Below are 22,819 nucleotides of genomic sequence, written 5' to 3'. Positions count from 1 at the left end.
TGGAAGACGGCAGGGGCGTTGCACAGGCCAAAGGGCATGACCAGATACTCAAAGTGTCCATCTCTGGTGTTAAATGCCGTTTTCCATTCATCCCCCTCTCTGATGCGGATGAGATTATAAGCACCTCTTAAGTCCAGTTTGGTAAAAATATGGGCACCTTGGAGACGATCAAAGAGTTCAGAGATGAGGGGTAGGGGGTAGCGGTTCTTAACCGTGATTTTATTAAGACCGCGGTAGTCAATGCAAGGACGTAGAGAGCCATCTTTTTTGGACACAAAGAAAAATCCGGCTCCGGCAGGAGAGGAGGATTTACGGATAAAGCCCTTTTTTAAATTTTCCTGGACGTATTCAGACATGGCAAGAGTCTCTGGGACGGACAGAGGATAGATTCTGCCCCGGGGTGGAGCAGTGCCCGGGAGGAGGTCAATGGGACAATCATAAGGCCTGTGAGGAGGTAGAGTCTCAGCTTGTTTTTTGCAAAAAACGTCCGCAAAGTCCATATAGGCCTTAGGGAGACCGGTTACAGGAGGAACTACAGAGTCACGGCAAGGGTTACTGGGAACCGGTTTTAGGCAGTCCTTGGAACAAGAGGGCCCCCAACTCTTGATCTCCCCAGTGGACCAATCCAGGGTTGGGGAATGGAGTTGAAGCCAGGGAAGTCCAAGGAGAATTTCAGAAGTGCAATTGGGGAGGACCAAAAGTTCAATCCTCTCGTGATGAGATCCGATGCACATTAGAAGGGGCTCCGTGCGGAAACGTATAGTACAGTCCAATCTTTCATTGTTTACACAATTGATGTAGAGGGGTCTGGCGAGACTGGTCACCGGGATGTTGAACCTGTTGACGAGAGAGGCCAAAATAAAATTTCCTGCAGATCCAGAGTCCAAGAAGGCCACAGCAGAGAAGGAGAAGGCAGAGGCAGACATCCGCACAGGCACAGTAAGACGTGGAGAAGCAGAGTAGACATCAAGGACTGTCTCAGCTTTGTGCGGAGTCAGCGTACGTCTTTCCAGGCGGGGAGGACGGATAGGACAATCCTTCAGGAAGTGTTCGGTACTAGCACAGTACAGGCAGAGATTCTCCATGCGGCGTCGTGTCCTCTCTTGAGGTGTCAGGCGAGACCGGTCGACCTGCATAGCCTCCACGGCGGGAGGCACAGGAACAGATTGCAGGGGACCAGAGGAGAGAGGAGCCGGGGAGAAGAAACGCCTCGTGCGAACAGAGTCCATATCCTGGCGGAGCTCCTGACGCCTTTCGGAAAAACGCATGTCAATGCGAGTGGCAAGGTGAATGAGTTCATGTAGATTAGCAGGGATTTCTCGTGCGGCCAGAACATCTTTAATGTTGCTGGATAGGCCTTTTTTAAAGGTCGCGCAGAGTGCCTCATTATTCCAGGATAATTCAGAAGCAAGAGTACGGAATTGTACGGCATACTCGCCAACGGAAGAATTACCCTGGACCAGGTTCAACAGGGCAGTCTCAGCAGAAGAGGCTCGGGCAGGTTCCTCAAAGACACTTCGAATTTCCGAGAAGAAGGAGTGTACAGAGGCAGTGACGGGGTCATTGCGGTCCCAGAGCGGTGTGGCCCAAGCCAGGGCTTTTCCAGACAGCAGGCTGACTACGAAAGCCACCTTAGACCTTTCAGTGGGGAACTGGTCCGACATCATCTCCAAGTGTAAAGAACATTGGGAAAGAAAGCCACGGCAAAACTTTGAGTCCCCATCAAATTTATCCGGCAAGGATAGTCGTAGTCCAGAAGCGGCCACTCGCTGCGGAGGAGGTGCAGGAGCTGGCGGAGGAGATGATTGCTGGAGCTGTGGTAGTAACTGTTGTAGCATAACAGTCAGTTGAGACAGCTGTTGGCCTTGTTGCGCTATCTGCTGTGACTGCTGGGCGACCACCGTGGTGAGGTCAGCGACAACTGGCAGAGGAACTTCAGCGGGATCCATGGCCGGATCTACTGTCACGATGCCGGCTGGCAGGTAGTGGATCCTCTGTGCCAGAGAGGGATTGGCGTGGACCGTGCTAGAGGATCGGTTCTAAGTCACTACTGGTTTTCACCAGAGCCCGCCGCAAAGCGGGATGGTCTTGCTGCGGCGGTAGTGACCAGGTCGTATCCCCTAGCAACGGCTCAACCTCTCTGGCTGCTGAAGATAGGCGCGGTACAAGGGAGTAGACAGAAGCAAGGTCGGACGTAGCAGAAGGTCGGGGCAGGCAGCAAGGATCGTAGTCAGGGGCAACGGCAGGAGGTCTGGAACACAGGCTAGGAACACACAAGGAAACGCTTTCACTGGCACGATGGCAACAAGATCCGGCAAGGGAGTGCAGGGGAAGTGAGGTGATATAGGGAAGTGCACAGGTGCAAACACTAATTGGAACCACTGCGCCAATCAGCGGCGCAGTGGCCCTTTAAATCGCAAAGACCCGGCGCGCGCGCGCCCTAGGGAGCGGGGCCGCGCGCGCCGGGACAGAACTGACGGAGAGCGGGTCAGGTACGGGAGCCGGGGTGCGCATCGCGAGCGGGCGTTACCCGCATCGCGGATCGCATCCCGGCCGGAGACAGTATCGCAGCGCCCCGGGTCCGTGGAACCGACCGGAGCGCTGCAGTGAGGAAGGTGTAGCGAGCGCTCCGGGGAGGAGCGGGGACCCGGAGCGCTCGGCGTAACAATACGGAGTTCGTGGCTTCTTATTGGCCCATATGAAAGACGATATTAGAGTACGCACCGTGGTGAAAAAGGATAGAGGAGGCTTGATGGGTAAAGTGCGGAATAGATATAGCAACTTAGGGAGAACTGACATTTTAAATGCAGCTATTCTGCCTAGCCATGAGATTTCTACTTTGCCAATGGATTGTAAGTCACTCTCCAGGACTTTGAAATACGGGACATAGTTAGTTAAGTATAGTGAGCGTGCATGGGAGGTTAGGGAGATCCCTAAATATTTGATATGATGTTGTTGCCAGTCCAGAGGATAACGGAGCTTTAAATCCATTAATAACTGAGGGGGTAAGTTTAGAGGTAGGACTTGGGATTTTAGTTCATTTAGCTTATAATAAGAGGTAAGACCAAATTTATGTAATAGTGACAGCGCAGCCGGAAGGGACACCGCAGGGTTGGCAGGGACAAGATGAGATCGTCCGCATATAATGAGACTACATGGTCTACATGTCCCACCTTGATGCCAGTTATGGTATCTGCCTCCCTCATCGCCTGTGCCAACGGTTCTAAAGAGATTATAAAAAGTAAGGGGGACAAAGGGCATCCCTGTCGGGTCCCGTTGGACAGGCGAAAAGGGTCAGATAGGGTCCCATTAGTGAAGACTTGGGCAGAAGGGTGTGAGTAAAGTGCTCTAATGGCCTTAACTATATCGCCCTGAAACCCTAGTTTACCCAGGACTGCGAAGGCATATTCCCAGTGAAGGCGATCGAACGCCTTTTCGGCGTCTAATGCTACCATGACAGCCGGCAAGGTATAGTGATTAGCATATTGTATTAGATTAAGTACCCTCCGGGAGTTATCAGACGACTGGCGTCCTACAACAAACCCTGTTTGGTCTTGGTTGATTAGACTAGGCAATATAACAGCCAAACGTTTAGCTATTAATTTGGCATATATCTTGGCATCACAGTTTAGCAAAGAAATGGGCCTAAAGTTTTGGGGGATGTCCGGCTCCTTCCCAGCTTTAGGAAGAGTTACAATAAGAGCCCTCTGGTTTTCTTCTGGAAAGGACTCGGACATTATCGCTAATCTAAAAAAAGATAACATAGGAGCACGCAGAATAGGGGCAAATTTCTTAAAGTATTCGTTGGTAAGCCCATCTGGTCCTGGTGATTTACCAGATGGGAGGGAACGTAACACATTATCAAGTTCCATCAACATGATGGGCTCATTTAGACTATTAAGTTGGGTGGATGTAAGCTTCGGCAAGTTAACAGATGTTAAAAACGCATTAATGGTATCGTCAGAAGGCTGAGGTGTGGATCCATCAGAAGCCAAGTTGTATAAAGACGCATAGAATTTTTGAAACCTATTTGCTATTGCTTTAGGGTCTACCAGTTTTCCTTTTTTATCACTATCCCATAGGAATGGAATAGTGGATTTAAGCTGTTTAGCTTTAATGCGTGACGCTAATAGTTTCCCAGCCCTGTCAGAACAGGCATAAAAGGTCGCTTTCATTTTCCTGGCTTTCCTTTCATAGTCTACAAATAATCGCTCTCTAAGAGTGCGCCTCAGATCCTTAAGGTTACTTGCCAGCAATTCAGACGGGGAAGTTTTATTAAGGACCTCACATCTATGTATGTCATCCAACAAATTAGTAATCTCCACCCTTCGGGTCTTCTTAAGTTGGGCACCTAGCTTGATGAAAGTCCCTCGTATAAATGCCTTGTGGGCATTCCACACAGAGAACATGTTAGTCTGCGAGTTATCATGAACCCGGAAGTACTCCTCCAGGTCCCTGCCAACTACTTTAGAGAAAACCGGATGGTTTATTATATATTAATTAGCCCTCCACAAATATGTTAGCGGGAGCCTGTCACTCTCTTTTAGGGTCAGAGCAATAGCAGCATGATCAGACCACTTAATTAATTCTATGGACGATGACATAGCGTCGAGCAACACACTCCTGTCCACCAGAAACATGTCGAGCCTAGCATAGCTATTATGGGCCGCTGAGTGAAAAGTAAAATCTTTTTCAGAGGGATGGTGCGCCCTCCACACATCATGCAGGTCTGAGGACAATAATACGTCTTTTATATTAGAGGGCCTAAGATGTGACCCCCCAGTGCAGTCCCATTCCCTGTCCACCACTGCATTAATGTCTTCGCAGAGAATAACTCTTCCTTGGCGAATTCTGTCAATTCTAGATAGTACTTTGCGTAGGAACCTCTCCTGACCCCTGTTAGGGGCATACACTGAGGCCAATGTGTAGAGAACATTATTGAAATAACCTATTACTATAACATATCTACCTTGCGAATCTGTTACTACCTCTTTAAGTTGAAATGCAATAGTATGCTTAATAGCAATCATCACCCCTCTGGTTTTACTGTTAGCATGTGCCTGAAATATGTGAGGGTAAAACCTATTACACAGTCTATGTGCATCTTTCTTGATTAAATGCGTCTCCTGCACACACAATACATCACTCTTTAACTGCTTGGCTTCATTCCACAAATAATTTCTCTTTTGTGGGCTATTAAGCCCGTTAACATTAATGGATGAAAAACAGATTACCATAGTAAATACCCAGTAACGCTAGATACGAAGAGCATAAGGAATACCATACAGAAAGACACATCTCAGGATCCATGCTGGAGTAAAGCAGTCCACCTAGAACAGAACAAAAAATAACAGAAAACAACGGCAGGTATGTGCCATCAAAAAAAGGAAAAACCGGGAAAACCTGTTGAGAAAAACAGATAAGACCGTCTTGGACAGGGAGCATAGTTCACTTGAGCCAGAACAGCGCTATGACCAAAGGCCAGCACTGCGACTAAACAAAAAGGCCCTCAAGTTGCAGCCCCAACTCTTTTCCATTCCTCAGCGATTCTTGAAGGAGGTTTCTTGGTGGTGAGCGGATCTCTCGGCTGCGGTAAATTCCACTGCTGGAGAAGGTTGGCACCCTCCTCCACGTTGCGCACCACGTGCATGCTATTATCTCTCTGTATAAGGAGGCGAACCGGGAACCCCCAGCGATACAAAATTTTATGATCCCGGAGCACTGCAGTGATGGGCGCTAAGGTGCGCCGTTGTTGAAGGGTTGCTGCAGACAAATCAGTGAACAATAAAATCTTGCTAAAGTCCCCAGATAAATCCAAAGGCTTCCTTGCAGCCGCCATAAGCTCTTCCTTAATATGGAAATAGTGGATCCGGGCCAATACGTCTCTTGGTACATCATCCGCGAGGTGTTTGGGTCTCGGGACCCTATGAGCTCTGTCAATCACCATATCAATCTCAGTGCTATGTGGAAGGACCATTTTGATAAAGTCCTGCAAGAACTTCTTCAATGCTGATGGTGGTATACTTTCAGGTACACCCCGGAATTTAATATTGTTCCGGCGGGACCTGTCTTCCAGGTCCGCCATCTTTGCTCTCATTAGCTGTATCTCGTCTTCCACCTCATAGTGTGCATCCAGCAGCTCATTATGCGAGGACACCAGCTCTCCCATTTTGTTCTCAATATGATTCACCCTGGATTGTACCTCCACTATGTCCCTTTTTACAGGAGACAGCATGGTTGCAACGTCCACATGTATAGACTGGTGGAGAGCCATAAGCATGTTCTTTAAAGTCACTTCAGTAACTGGGGCATTAGAGGAGGGATGACTCGCCAGACAGTCAGCAATGAAAGTATCAGAGCCACTCACCTCCACCCCTTGCTGTTCGTCCTCTGAATGTAGTCGCTGTCTCTGCTTAGCAGGGCTGCCCGAGAGTGGTGAAGCAGGCGCAGAGGCCGGCAGCCCCGTACCTTTTAGTCCACGGCCGCGACCTCCGGAGCTGAGAAGTGAGCTCCCACCTTCCCGAACATCAGGTAATGGGCTCGGGGGTGCAGACGCGCTCCTCCGGTTGTCATCTCGGGAGGAGGGTAGCGCCTCTTTATGTCTCCGGGAGCCTGTTGACTCCACACTAGCAGGAGAGCGCGGGGCCGCGCCATCTTGGAATTCCCCCGGGTCAGCCGCGAGGTAAAAATCTGTGAGTTTGCGGAGTCTGGGTTTCGCTTTTCCTCTCCTTCTAGTTCTAGATGCCATCGTGCAATGGAATAGGTGGGTTTGGCGCAAATATCTTTCCTAAAACGGGCAGTAAGTCGCTTTAGTTGCTTGCAGTGCTCGGAGCTCTCTGATCAAGCAGCCATCTCCGGCAAGCGCCAAGCCACGCCCCCTATATATAAAACTTTTAATACATTTTTTTGGAATATGGTATGATAAAAAGCAGCAATTTGGGATTTGTTTTTTTTTTTACGTTTACGCCGTTCACCATACGGGATTATTAACATATTTTATTTGTTTGTACATTTACGCACGCGGCAATACCAAATATGTTAATTCCTTTTTTTTTTCTTTTTTTTAACGCTTTTTGATGGGAAAAACTGACGTTTTACCTTTTTATTGGGGGAAGGGATTTTTCTAATTTGTAATCTAATTATTATTATTATTATTATTATTTTTTTTTTTTTTTTTACACATTAATAGTCCCCATAGGGGACTATTTATAGCAATCACTTGATTGCCAATACTGTTCAGTGCTATGCACAGGGCATAGCACTGATCAGTGTTATTGGCTATCTTCTGCTCTGGTCTGCTCGATCTCAGACCAGAGCAGAAGACCCCTGGAGACAGAATGAGGCAGCCATTACAGATGATCGGATCCCCGCAGCAGCGTGTGGGCGATCCGATCATCCATTTTAAGTGCTGCACTGCCGTGATCTGTATTGATCACAGCATTTGAGGGGTTAATGGCAGACATCGGCGCGATCGCTGATGTCCGCCATTAGCGGCAGGTCCCTGGCTGCTGATAGCATCCGGAAGCTGCCACGCAAGACGTAAGCACTGGTCCGGTGCTTACGGTCATGTTCATGTCATAAATGTATGTCATGGTGTGTTAAGAACCACCGCACCATGACGTACATTTACGTTCAATGTCGTTGAGGGGTTAAAGAAATCTGTTTTCACGGCTCCAGAATCTTACATGTTAAATGGCCGGGATCAGAGTTATTACTGATTCCAGACATTACAGTATAATGTCACATGCTGCTCCTGAGTCCTAACTAACACCATGACATATTATTACATCATTGAGCATTAACAGAATACCACACTTGATGTAATAGTATATCATGAGATAGAACAAGCTACCAAAAATGCTTATTTTCAAATTCCCTAAATTATGACGTCATAGACCCGACCCTCATGACTTCACCGTCACGCCCCCTCCCATAGACTTGCATTGAGCGGGCGGAGTGTGATGTTATGAGGGGGCGGGGCTATGGTGTCACGAGCTCCCGGCTCAAGCTTTCGGAACAGTTTGTTCCAAACGATGAGCAGCGGAGTACCCCTTTAATATGTGTACACACAGATACATTCTCTCTGCTGTACTAGATATGCTAATATGTATTTAGACTGTAGTGTACAGTGCAGTATGTAGTACAGTGTAAGCTCTTCTGAAAAGTCAACCAACCATAATCATTTCTGATAACTACAAGCAAAAAGCTTTCCCTCCCAAGTCTCCTCTGCTGTGCAGTTATTTTGTGTCACTCACCAGCCCTGCAGTCTCTTTCTGTATCTGGTCTTGTACGTCACGGTGTGACTCTTTCAGGGTATTGACCTCCGACATGAGGTCCTGCAGCACTGACATCGCCTTGAAAAAGGGAACATCATCATGAGCACAATATAATAATACCAAAAACCAATATACCTTTCCAATAGATAATAAGGAATAATATATATATTATACAGTACAAAGATCTTTCTAGTGATCTTTTTATACCTAGGCCGGTAACCAGGACAAGGGGGCATCCTCTATGTCTAGAGGAAAGAAGGTTTCACCATCATCACAGACAGGGATTCTTTACTGTAAGAGCAGTGAGACTATGGAACTCTCTGCCACAAGATGTTGTGATGTTAATTCATGAGACAAGTTGTTATGTTGATTCTGAGATGATTTTAATTTCCAGATTTGCAGTCAGGAAAGGAGGTCTTTCCTTACTATGAGGCAATATAGAAGGGCTGCCTCAGTGCTGATCTCAGGATCAACATAGTAGGATTATAGGTCGGGCTTGACTTACCTGCATCTTTTTAAATCCTTAAAGGGGTACTCCGCTGCTCAGCGTTTGGAACAAACAGTTCCGAACGCTGGAGCCGTTGCCATAGAATGAGATGGTCCGCCTCCATCACATCCTATTGGCTCACTCTTGTCACGTGACATATTTAAACGTCACGCATCGATGCGCACAGCAGTGTCAGTTTGGCTATCACAGGGAGAGGATCTCCTCTCCCTGTGATAGCTGAAGCTGCACGGCGCTCTCATGGCCTCTGTGGCCCGCACGAAGTTCACACATGTACGCAGCTCATACGGCTGGCTCATATACATTTACTCTATTATTACATCCACAGCGCTATCGGGATCCCTATGCCCGATGGCGCTGTCATCAGTGTGCATCCCCGCGAGCGCCCCACGCCCGCAGCTCTACTCCCCGTCCCGTTAACGCTCAGGGAGCGGGGAACAGAAAGTAGAGCATCGGGCGCAGGTTAAGTTATTCGCGTAGTGCTGCGCATGCGCAGCACTACTTTACCTGCGCCCGATGCTCTACTTTCTGTTCCCCGCTCCCTGACCGTTAACGGGACGGGGAGTAGAGCTGCGGGCGTGGGGCGCTTGCGGAGACGCACACTGATGACAGCGCCATCGGGCATAGGGATCCCGATAGCGCTGTGGATGTAATAATAGAGTAAATGTATATGAGGCAGCCGTATGAGCTGCGTACATGTGTGAACTTCTGTCGGGCCACAGAGGCCATGAGAGCTCCGTGCAGCTTCAGCTATCACAGGGAGAGGAGATCCTCTCCCTGTGATAGCCAAACTGACACTGCTGTGCGCATCGATGCGTGACGTTTAAATATGTCACGTGACAAGAGAGAGCCAATAGGCTGTGATGGAGGCGGACCATCTTATTCTATGGCAAATCTCATTCTACGGCAATGCATCGGCGCCGGGAGCTCTTGATGTCATAGCCCCGCTCCCTCAATGCAAGTCTATGGGAGGGGGTGTGACGGCTGTTGAGCAGAAGTACACAGCCATTACACGCCTTCTTATAGACATGAATGGAGGGGGTGTGGTGTGACGTCACGAACATGGAAGACTGAAGGAGGCATTCTAAACATGCTGGGAGTTGTAGTTTTGCAACAGCTGAAGGCACACTGGTTGCAAAACACTGAGTTTGTTACCAAACTCAGTGTTTCACAACCAGTGTGCCTCCAGCTGTTGCAAAACTACAACTCCCAGCATGCACTGATAGACCGTACATGCTGGGAGTTGTAGTTTTGCAACAGCTGGATGTTTCTCCCCCCCAATGTGAATGTACAGGGTACACTCACATGGGCAGAGGTTTACAGTAAGTATCCGGCTGCAAGTTTGAGCTGCGGCAAATTTTTTGCCGCAGCTCAAACTGCCAGCGAGAAACTACTGTGAACCCCCGCCCGTGCGACTGTACCCTAAAAACAGTACACTACACTAACACAAAATAAAATAATAAGTAAAAAACACTACATATACACTTACCCCTACACAGCCCCCCTCCCCAATAAAAATGAAAAACGTCTGGTACGCCACTGTTTCCAGAACGGAGCCTCCAGCTGTTGCAAAACAACTACTTCCAGTATTGCCAGACAGCCACTGAATGTCCAGGCATGCTGGGAGTTTTACAACAGCTGGAGGCACCCTGTTTGGGAATCACTGGCGTAGAATATCCCTATGCAAGTCCCTAATTCAGGCCTCAAATGCGCATGGCGCTCTTTCATTTTGGAGCCCAGTCGTATTCAGGGCAACAGTTTAGGGTCACATATGGGGTATCGCCGTACTCGGGAGAAATTGTGTTACAAATTTTGGGGGGTATTTTCTGCTATTACCCTTTTTAAAAATGTTAAATTTTTGGGAAACCAAGCATTTTAGGTAAAATTTATTTTATTTTTTTTACATATGCAAAAGTCGTGAAACCCCTGTGGGGTAATAAGGTTCACTTTACCCCTTGTTATGTTCCCCGAGGGGTCTAGTTTCCAAAATGGTATGCCATGTGTTTTTTTGTTCTGGCACCATAGGGGCTTCCTAAATGCGGCATGCCCCCAGAGCAAAATTTGCTTCCAAAACGCCAAATGTGACTCCTTCTCTTCTGAGACCTGTAGTGCGCCAGCAGAGCACTTTTCACCCCCATATGGGGTGTTTTCTGAATCGGGAGAAATTGGCCTTCAAATTTTGGGAGTTATTTTCTGCGATTACCCTTTTTAAAAATGTAAAATTATTGGGAAACAAAGCATTTTAGGTAAAAATTATTATTATTATTTTTTACATATGCAAAAGTCGTGAATCACCTGTGGGGTATTAAGGTTCACTTTACCCCTTGTTATGTTCCCCGAGAGGTCTAGTTTCCAAAATGGTATGCCATGTGTTTTTTTTTTTTTGCTGTTCTGGCACCATAGGGGCTTCCTAAAGGTGACATGCCCCCCAAAAACCATTTGTCGCTCCTTCCCTTCTGAGCCCTCTACTGCGCCCGCTGAACAATTTACATAGACATATGAGGTATGTCCTTACTCGAGAGAAATTGGGTTTCAAATATAAGTAAAAATTTTCTCCATTTTACCCCTTGCAAAAATTCAAAAATTGGGTCTACAAGAACATGCGAGTGTAAAAAAATGAAGATTTTGAATTTTCTCCTTCACTTTGCTGCTATTCCTGTGAAACACCTAAAGGGTTAAAACACTTACTGAATGTCATTTTGAATATTTTGGGGGGTGCAATTTATATAATGGGGTCATTTGTGGGGTATTTCTAATATGAAGACCCTTCAAATCCACTTCAAAACTGAACTGATCCCTGAAAGATAGGGAGTTTGAAAATTTTGTGAAAAATTGGAAAATTGCTGCTGAACTTTGAAGCCCTCTGGTGTCTTCCAAAAGTAAAAACTCATAAATGTTATGATGCAAACATAAAGTAGACATATTGTATATGTGATCCAAAAAAAATTTTATTTTGAATATCCATTTTCCTTATAAGCAGAGAGCTTCAAAGTTAGAAAAATGCTAAATTTTCATTTTTTTCATCAAATTTTGGGATTTTTCACCATGAAAGGATGCAAGTTACCATAAAATTTTACCACTAAGTTAAAGTAGAATATGTCACGAAAAAACAATCTCGGAATCAGAATGATAAGTAAAAGCATTCCAGAGTTATTAATGTGTAAAGTGACAGTGGTCAGATGTGCAAAAAACGTCCGAGTCCTTAAGGTGAAAAAGGGCTAAGTCCTTAAGGGGTTCAAAGGGGTATTCCATGATTAGTTTTTTTATTTGACTATGCTACACGGGCTGTAAAGTTAGTGCAGTTCATAATATAGTGTCTGTACCTGTGTGTGACGGTTTTCTCACAATTCTTATGTACCGTATTTATCGGCGTATAACACGCACTTTTTAGGCAAAAATTTTTAGCCTAAAGTCTATGTGCGTTTTATACGCCGATATACCCCCAGGAAAGGCAGGGGGAGAGAGAGGCCGTCGCTGCCCGCTTCTCTCCCCCTGCCTTTCCTGGGGTCTAGAGCCCTGCTGCCGGCCCTTCTCTCCCCCTGGCTATCGGCGCCGCTGCCCATTCTGTCCCCCTGACTATCGTTGCCGGCGCCCCATTGCCGGCGCCGATAGCCAGGGGGAGAGAAGCGGCGCCGACAGCCAGGGGGAGAGAAGGGGCAGCGGCACCCATTGCATGACGTCAGTGCGCCGCGCCGCGCCGTGCAGTGCATAGCAACGACGCAGGGGGACGCACACCGGAGGCCTGAAGCAGCGCGGACCCGACCCCGGCAACAGGTAATTATGCAACCGGGGATGGGGGGAGGCAACGGGGCAGCGGCGCCGGCAATGGGTGCCGCTGCCCCTTCCCTCCCCCTGGCTATCGGCGCCGGCAATGGGGCGCCGACACCGATAGTCAGGGGGACAGAATGGGCAGCGGCGCGGATAGCCAGGGGAGAGAAGGGCCGGCAGCAGGGCTCTAGACCCCAGGAAAGGCAGGGGGAGAGAAGCCGGCAGCGGCGGCCTCTCTCCCCCTGCCTTTCCTGGGGGTGTATCGGGGTATACACGCGCACACATGCACCCTCATTTTACCATGGATATTTGGGTAAATAGGTTACGTGTTATAGGCCGGTGCGTGGTATACCCCGATAAATACGGTAATTTTCATCCCAATATTTATTTTTAACAGCATACAAAATTACTGTTGTCTCGGATTTTTCCCAGGTTGCAATGCGGCCGAGACCTGACATCACTAGTCCGCTGATGACAGGGAGCCTGTCTGCTTCAATGGGTGGAGCGATCGCTTGGTGGGAGAGAGATCAATCTGCAACTAATGCAACAGCTGTAGGCACCCTGATTGAAAACCACAGGCCTTTGAATGGATGCAGCTTACTTATGTTTCAATGGGTGGGGTGGCTGATGTGTGGGAGGGAGGAGAATGGCATTGTGGGATTTGTAGTAAAAAAAAACATCAAAAAAAGTCAAACAGGAAATACAAGTTCACAGAAAGCTAGCCACAATGTTATGGTAATTTCACAACATAGCCATTTAGTCCCAAGACAAGCGCAGATCCTTCCTAAGCATGTCCATTACTGTCTGCCAGGTATGTACTAAAATCACCTTATGGTGGAGAACCCCTTTAACATCTGTGGATGGAGCACATGCAGTTTGGAAAAGACACCTTCATATCTGAGACAGCTGGAGCAGTAACTTATAAGGAATAAGGAGTTGGCCAAAATACCTGGAGACAAGTGCAGAAGTCTCCATTGAGAGTTACAGAAATTGCTGGATTCCAGTGAATGCCTCAAAAGGTTGTGCAACAAAATATTAAAGGGGTAGTCCGGCGCTAAGACATCTTATCCCTTATCCAAAGCTGTCACGCCCTCTCCCATAGGCTTGCATTGAGGGGGCGGAGCGTGACGTCACACGGGGGTGGAGCCTTGACATCACAATACTCCGGCCCCGTGATCGGCAGTCATCTGACTCGGAGCGAACATGCTCTGGGTGCAGATGGTAACGGGGTGCGGCGTGAAAGATCCCGGGGTTCCCCAGTAGCGAGACCCCCGCAATCAGGCATCTTATCCCCTATCCTTTGGATAGGGGATAAAATGTCTTAGCGCCGGAGTACCCCTTTAAGTTCAGGTCCCATCATTTTTGTCCAGGCCAATTACATTATTTTACATAACAGAACGATTCTGTTGACCCACAATCAAAAACCATGTCTGATTTTCATCAGGTAATTTTCAGTAAATTTGGATTCATTATTACTTATTTATTGGGCAGACTAAATGGGCCAAATGGTTCTTATCTGCCGACACATTCTGTGTTTCTATTGCTTTTATTTCAGGGAGCATTGTAGGGGTTTTCTATCTTTATTGGAAGGGTACCAACAATTTTGGCCTTGTCTGTACATATATTTAGAGATTTTAATAAGCAATCAGAAAGTTTTTGTAGATCAACAAAAAACTGTAACCAGAGAAATTGCTATCCATAGGGAAAACGTGTTCAAAACAGTCTCTCTCCTGGGGCCCTAGAAGCTTCCACATGGAGCGAAGTTAATAGGAGCCTTTTATGTCCTGAAAGAAAATGCCTTCAGCGGAGACGATCACGTTACAATGTATTCATGAAATAATGCACGGCATGGAAGACAACACGGTTAGTCATGTTTGTGTCTTGGTTACCAGCTTACATTGGCATTTCACTGCATCTCTCACTAAGCTCTATCTGTTTTTATTAACTCCTTAACCCCTTAAAGGGGTACTCCGGTGAAAACCTTTTTCTTTTAAATCAACTGGTGGCAGAAAGTTAAACATATTTGTAAATTACTTCTATTAAAAAATCTTAATCCTTCCAGTACTTATTAGCTGCTGAATGCTACAGAGGAAATTCCTTTCTTTTTGGAACACTGATGATATCACGAGCACAGTGCTCTCTGCTGACATCTCTGTCCATTTTAGCAGATGTATGCTAAGGGTAGCATGGTGGCTCAGTGGTTAGCACTGCTGCCTTGCAGTGCTGGGAACTTGGGTTCAAATCCCACTAAGGACAACAATAAATAAAGCTTATTATTATTATTATAATAACGTCAGCAGAGAGAACTGTGCTCGTGATGTCATCAGAGAGCATTCCAAAAAGAAAAGAATTTCCTCTGTAGTATTCAGCAGCTAATAAGTACAGGAAGGATTAAGATTTTTTAATAGAAGTAATTTACAAATATGTTTAACTTTCTGCCACCAGTTGATTTAAAAGAAAAAAGGTTTTCACCGGAGTACCCCTTTAAGGAAACAGGGTTTTTCTGTTTTTGCATTTTCATTTTTTCCTCATCACCTACTAAAAATCATAACGCTTTCAATTTAGTACATAAAATTCCATATGATGGCTTATTTTTTTCACCACTAATTCTACTTTGCAGTCATTAGTCATTTTACCAAAAAATCCACGGCGAAATGGAAAAAAAATTCATTGTGCGACAAAATTGAAGAAAAAATGCCATTTTGTAACTTTTGGGGGCTTCTCCGCAGTGCATTCTTCATTAAAAGGGACACCTCTTTATTCTGTAGGTCCATACGGTTAAAATGATACCCTACTTATATAGGTTTGATTTTGTCGTACGTACGGGCCGGTATGAGGGCTCATTTTTCATTTTTTTATTGGTACCATTTTTGTATTGATTGGATTTTTTGATCGCTTTTTATTCATTTTTTCATGATATAAAAAGTGACCAAAAATACACTATTTTGGACTTTGGAATTTTTTTGCGCGTACGCCATTGACCGTGCGGTTTAATTAACGATATATTTTTATAATTCGGACATTTCCGCACGTGGAGATACCACATTTGTTTATTTTTATTTACACTGTCTTGTTTTTTTTAGGGAAGGGGTTAAATGACCATTATTAACTTATTTTTTCCACTTTTTTTTGCAGTGTTATAGCTCCCATAGGGGGCTATAACACTGCACACACTGATCTTTTACACAGATCCCTGCAAAGCCATAGCTTTGCATGGATCAGTGTTATAGGCGGTCGATTGCTCAAGCCTGTATCTCAGGCTTGGAGCAATCAAACACCGATCGGACGTGACGGAGCAAGGTTAGGGTCCTAAGCTCGTGTCCTAGCTGATCGGGACATTGCGATTTTATCGCGATAGTCCCGATCAGCCTGACTGAGCTGCTGGGAAGCTTTCACTTTCATTTTAGACGCGGCGATCAACTTTGATCGCCGCGTCTAAAGGGTAAATAGCACGCGGCACGCTATTAGCCCAGGGTCCAGACTATTATTAAGTTTTTATTGGGGGAGGGGGTTTTTCACATTTTTTTAACTTTATTTTTAACTTTTTTTACTTTTATTTTTACACTTTAATAGTCCCCATAGGGGACTATTGATAGCAATCATTCGATTGCTAATACTGTTCAGTGCTATGCATAGGACATAGCACTGATCAGTGTTATCGGCTATCTTCTGCTCTGGTCTGCTCGATCGCAGACCAGAGCAGAAGACCTGTGGAAGGCAGTAGAGGCAGGTGAGGGGACCTCCGTCTGCCGTGCTGGATGATCGGATCGCCGCGGTAGCTCTGCGGGCGATCCGATCATCCATTTTAGTGACCGCGATGCTGCAGATGCCGTGATCTGTATTGATCACGGCATCTGAGGGGTTTCTGACTTGTGCTGGAGTCCTTAATCTCAGACTGCAGCCAGAACACAGACAAGCTCAGCACTGCTCCCTGGCAATATTGGCTTGTTTGGCCGATGGCCGCACTGTGTAATAGGAGTCTAGCAGATTGATATTTAGACACCTAAGTCACTGTTATAAATATGGTGCATTCTCAAACTGTCTAGTCTAAGTTACAATGCCTAATAATTAGGCTGCATTCACACCACGTTTTTCCAATACAGTTCCCGTATCAGGTTTTTGATGAAAAACGGATTCCTCAAAACCTGACTAAACTGTATCAAAACGTGTGTCCAATTTTAACCCGTATACGGTTTCAAAAATGATGTCCGGTTGCATCATTTTTTTAAGAAAAAAAATGTATACTATGAATAAAGTTTCACTTGTTTGATTGAAATTCCAAGAAAAAAAAACGTCAAAAACCGTATGGTGAAAACCAGATGGAACCGTATGCACATACGGTTCTCTACGGTTCCCATTGAGTCCCATGTTCAGAAAAACCATATACGGTTTCAATACGGTTTTTCACCCGGTTCAAAAACCGTGGTAGGCTACGGTTTTGGGTACGGCAAAAAAATAACTAGTGCAAAACGGACACAACCGGATGCATCGTTTGGCATACGGTTTTCACATTGAAAACGTATACGGGAACTGTATTGCAAAAAACGTGGTGTGAATGCACCCTTAGCTAGTTTTTTATGATCTACCCCATTGTTACCATGGAAATGATTGCTTCTAGATGGTAAATGATTATCTAGTGTCAGATCTTCCATCCAGTGCATTCCTCGATACGCTCTGGGCCTTTTCTTTCTCTGCCTGGTTTCTAAGCAGCAAAGTCCACATATGAAATATCAGGGATCCGTGTAGACAGCTGAATGCTCCACTACAGGCAGCCGCTCAGCTCGGCCCATGAAGCAATGGTGTTGTTCCCTGTAAGAACTGGGTGACCGTCACCAAGTCTCTCTGTTCTGTACGAGGCCTAGAGGGACATTCCTGATAAACAAAAGTGTGGAAGAGAGTGACTTATTTTCAACCGGCTCACAATATACGTGAATAAAGCTTAGCCCTACATGCCATTGGCTGGCAATGTCTGTAGTTCCCCCAGTTGCTCAGAAACAGAAATAAGAATCCTTCATCACAGAGAGAGATTCTTTACTGTAAGAGCAGTGAGACTATGGAACTCTCTGCCACTAGTGATGAGCGGCATAGGCCATTTTCGAATTCACTATATTTTACGAATATATGGACGAATATTCGTCATATATTCGCGAAATTCGCATATTCGTTATATTTGCGTTTTTACGCGCATATGCAGAAAACGATGCGCATATTCGCGAATATTGAGCCCTCCCTTCTTTATAGGGAACCAATGGGCTAGTGCATTAACTCTGTGATTTTTTGCCTGTTGAAACCAATAGGCCCATTGTGGTCTATGGGGATCTCATATGAGCAGGAGGAGATAAGCAGGAGGGTCTTGCCAGTACAGTGGATGGGAGACCACCGGTGGTTTAAGTCAGAGTGTTACAGTGTTGTGGTTAAACTTTACTTTCCTGGAAAAGCTGATGAGTTGCCCATAGCAACCAATCAGATTGCTTCTTTCATTTTTCCCAAGGCCTCTGTAAAATGAAAGAAGCGCTCTGATTGGTTGCTATGGGCAACTGGACAACTTTTCCTTTGCACAGGTTTTGATAAATCTCCCCCTATGTTCCTTAACCTCTCATTTATTCATACCCAGGCTTACACATTACATCCAGTTTCAATTAACCCCAATACCCATATTTGGTACCCCCATTAACCTTGTTCCCACGGTTCAAACACTCAGTTAATTGCCAATTGACCTTGTTCCCATGGTTCAAAGGCTTTCTTAATTACCAATTGACCTACATTTGTCAATCACAAGTAAAAAAGTTTAACCACAACACTGTATCACTCCGTCCCACCCCGGGACTCGAACCACCGCACAGTCTCCCATCCACTGCACTGCCGAGACCCTCTTGCTTATCTTACAGTTTTACATACCATGAGATCCCCATAGACCACAATGGGCCTATTGGTTTAAATGGACAAAAAAAAATCACAGAGTTGATGCACTAGTGTAGTGGTCTCCAACCTGCGGACCTCCAGATGTTGCAAAACTACAACTCCCAGCATGCACTGACAGCCAATGGCTGTCCGGGCATGCTGGGAGTTGTAGTCTTACAACATCTGGAGGTCCGCAGGTTAGGCCACTGCACTAGCCCATTAGTTCCCTATACCATTAAAGAAGGGAGGGCTCAATATTCGCGAATATAGTATTAGAGCCTTCTTTAGACCACACAAGCTGGAAGCAGAGAGGGATGATAAGTGATCACTGTGATGTGTACTATGAATTAAAAAAAAACAAAAAAAACAATATTCGTAATTGCAAATATATAGTGCTATATTTGCGAATATGCGATATTTGCGATTACAATTTTAATCCCGAATATTCGCGGGCAACACTATCTACCACATGATGTTGTGATGTCTGACTCAATAAACAAGTTTAAGGGGGGCCTGAATGTTTTTTGGAAAAATATAATATTACAGGTTATGGTACTAGATTTATGGGGATAGAACATTGATCCAGGGAAATATTCAGATGCCACATTGGTGTCGGGTAGGAATTTTTCCTCTGTTTTGGGGCAATTGGCATCAGCCTCATGGGGGGAAGGGGGGGGGGGGGATTCGCCTTCCCCTGGATCAACACAGTAGATGTTTTAGGTTGAACTTGATGGACTCTTTTTTTTTTTTTCAACCTTAAAATGATGTAACAATGTAATTTAGGAATAAAAATGTCTATGGACACGGAAAAGATTGTTTTGTGTTAATACAGTGAGACTATGATATGACAGTGATGATAAGACTATGATAGTGATGACAGGACTATGATATGGACTATGATAGTGATGACAGGACTATGATAGTGATGACAGGACTATGATAGTGATGACAGGACTATGATAGTGATGACAGGAATATGATAGTGATGACAGGAATATGATAGTGATGACAGGACTATGATAGTGATGATAGGACTATGATAGTGATGACAGGACTATGATAGTGATGACAGGACTATGATAGTGATGACAGGAATATGATAGTGATGATAAGACTATGATAGTGATGACAGGACTATGATAGTGATGACAGGACTATGATAGTGATGACAGGACTATGATAGTGATGACAGGACTATGATAGTGATGACAGGACTATGATAGTGATGACAGGACTATGATAGTGATGACAGGACTATGATAGTGATGACAGGACTATGATAGTGATGACAGGACTATGATAGTGATGACAGGACTATGATAGTGATGACAGGACTATGATAGTGATGACAGGACTATGATAGTGATGACAGGACTATGATAGTGATGACAGGACTATGATAGTGATGACAGGACTATGATAGTGATGACAGGACTATGATAGTGATGACAGGACTATGATAGTGATGACAGGACTATGATAGTGATAACAGGACTATGATAGTGATGACAGGACTATGATAGTGATGACAGGACTATGATAGTGATGACAGGACTATGATAGTGATGACAGGACTATGATAGTGATGACAGGACTATGATAGTGATGACAGGACTATGATAGTGATGACAGGACTATGATAGTGATGACAGGACTATGATAGTGATGACAGGACTATGATAGTGATGACAGGACTATGATAGTGATGACAGGACTATGATAGTGGTGACAGGACTATGATAGTGATGACAGGACTATGATATGACAGTGATGATAAGACTATGATAGTGATGACAGGACTATGATATGGACTATGATAGTGATGACAAGACTATGATAGTGATGACAGGACTATGATAGTGATGACAGGACTATGATAGTGATGACAGGAATATGATAGTGATGACAGGACTATGATAGTGATGACAGGACTATGATAGTGATGACAGGACTATGATAGTGATGACAGGAATATGATAGTGATGACAGGACTATGATAGTGATGACAGGAATATGATAGTGATGACAGGACTATGATAGTGATGACAGGAATATGATAGTGATGACAGGACTATGATAGTGATGACAGGAATATGTTAGTGATGACAGGACTATGATAGTGATGACAGGAATATGATAGTGATGACAGGACTATGACAGTGATGACAGGACTATGATAGTGATGACAGGACTATGATAGTGATGACAGGACTATGATAGTGATGAAAGGACTATGATAGTGATGACAGGAATATGATAGTGATGACAGGACTATGATAGTGATGACAGGAATATGATAGTGATGATAGGACTATGATAGTGATGACAGGACTATGATAGTGATGACAGGACTATGATATGACAGTGATGATAAGACTATGATAGTGATGACAGGACTATGATATGACAGTGATGATAAGACTATGATAGTGATGACAGGACTATGATAGTGATGACAGGACTATGATAGTGATGACAGGACTATGATAGTGATGACAGGACTATGATAGTGATGACAGGAATATGATAGTGATGATAGGACTATGATAGTGATGACAGGACTATGATAGTGATGACAGGACTATGATAGTGATGATAGGACTATGATAGTGATGACAGGACTATGATAGTGATGACAGGACTATGATAGTGATGACAGGACTATGATAGTGATGACAGGACTATGATAGTGATGACAGGACTATGATAGTGATGACAGGACTATGATAGTGATGACAGGACTATGATAGTGATGACAGGACTATGATAGTGATGACAGGACTATGATAGTGATGACAGGACTATGATAGTGATGACAGGACTATGATAGTGATGATAGGACTATGATAGTGATGACAGGACTATGATAGTGATGACAGGACTATGATAGTGATGACAGGACTATGATAGTGATGACAGGACTATGATAGTGATGACAGGACTATGATAGTGATGACAGGACTATGATAGTGATGACAGGACTATGATAGTGATGACAGGACTATGATAGTGATGACAGGACTATGATAGTGATGACAGGACTATGATAGTGATGACAGGACTATGATAGTGATGACAGGACTATGATAGTGATGACAGGACTATGATAGTGATGACAGGACTATGATAGTGATGACAGGAATATGATAGTGATGACAGGACTATGATAGTGATGACAGGACTATGATAGTGATGACAGGACTATGATAGTGATGACAGGACTATGATAGTGATGACAGGAATATGATAGTGATGACAGGACTATGATAGTGATGACAGGAATATGATAGTGATGACAGGACTATGATAGTGATGACAGGACTATGATAGTGATGACAGGACTATGATAGTGATGATAGTCATGATAGATCTAACAGGCCTATGCCTGGGCTTTGATGATTTCATACATATGACATCAGTGTCACCTTCATGGACCCCCAGGACCTGCTGAGTGAGTTGCTGGATCATTACCTTGCACACTCCTTCCTCATTGACCTCCAGTCTCCTCTTCAGCTGCATCATCTGCCACACGTCCCTCAGTGTGCTGCTGCCGCCCTGCTGGCCGGATTTGCTCATTTCAATCAGTTCTGCCCCAGAGGGAAAGTAGTTTAGCGCCTCCAGCTGCTGCTCTACCTGCAGGAGCCTGCCCTCCATGCTGTCCTTCTGCCCCTTCTCCAGGACGCCCCCTGATGGTGGTCTCTGCCCGGTGCCGCCTTGGGGCCCCCAGCTGCCCTCCTGGATGTGCAGATGCCTAATAATAGCATGAAGGAGAGTGTGCAGGGCGCTGAAGTTCACTGCCCCGACTTCTGGTGGCCCAATAGCCAAATTGGCCAATTCGTGCAGACAGACGGCTCCTGCCTCCATCCCAGTCCTCTCCATCCTCTGAGCTGCAGCACCAGGACTCCCGAGTCCTCTCAGAACGCCACACCTAGTTACCTATCCCACAGTGTCTGGCGCCCCCTGCTGCTGGGTGACCGAAGAGAACGGAACTTCAACAGCCTATTGCTCCTAGCGCAGAGAGCTCCTTACTACCAGCGCTGTGCTCCACCATGACTCGGGGGGGGCGCTGTGACCCGCAAAACCCTGACATCCTGGCTTCTGTACAGGAACATTCTGAACATCTCCAGGTAGAACAGATTGGTCTCAGGCGCCACCTACTGGAAGTAGCCGTATAAGCAGACACTTCCTATAACCAGTGAGGCAATGCCCGCGTAAACTACGCAACCTGAGTTTATAGCCGCGCGGTTTACTAGGAGTCGCGGAGAAGGGGCGTGGTCTAGCCTCTCCCGCTCCTCATATATAGGTGGTGGGATTAATCATTGTGTTTTATCCCGTTTATGGTGTATAAAAAAGTGTTGCAGATTCTTGC

At 45.4% G+C, this 22,819-nt stretch overlaps 1 protein-coding gene across 3 annotated transcripts in view; it reads right to left on the bottom strand.

Annotated features, from left to right (window-relative positions):
* Nucleotides 1-22,554, bottom strand: part of QRICH2 (glutamine rich 2) — a 109,228-nt gene extending 86,674 nt beyond the window's left edge. For 2 of the 3 annotated variants that reach the window (XM_056549842.1, XM_056549843.1), the window contains exons 1-2: nucleotides 21,922-22,554; nucleotides 8,256-8,354 (exon numbers count right to left, since the gene is read on the bottom strand). In XM_056549842.1, coding sequence (XP_056405817.1) covers nucleotides 8,256-8,354; nucleotides 21,922-22,329 — 507 coding nt within the window. In that variant the 5' untranslated portion in view covers nucleotides 22,330-22,554. The remainder of the gene's footprint in view (nucleotides 1-8,255; nucleotides 8,355-21,921) is intronic. The other variant, XM_056549844.1, reaches the window with a different exon arrangement.
* Nucleotides 22,555-22,819: the final 265 nt, after the last annotated feature.

This window comes from Hyla sarda, chromosome 13 (assembly GCF_029499605.1).
Source record: "Hyla sarda isolate aHylSar1 chromosome 13, aHylSar1.hap1, whole genome shotgun sequence".
Classification (NCBI taxonomy): Eukaryota; Metazoa; Chordata; class Amphibia; order Anura; family Hylidae; genus Hyla; species Hyla sarda.
Note: the sequence above shows the minus strand (reverse complement) of the source record. Positions and strands in the feature narration are given on the sequence as shown.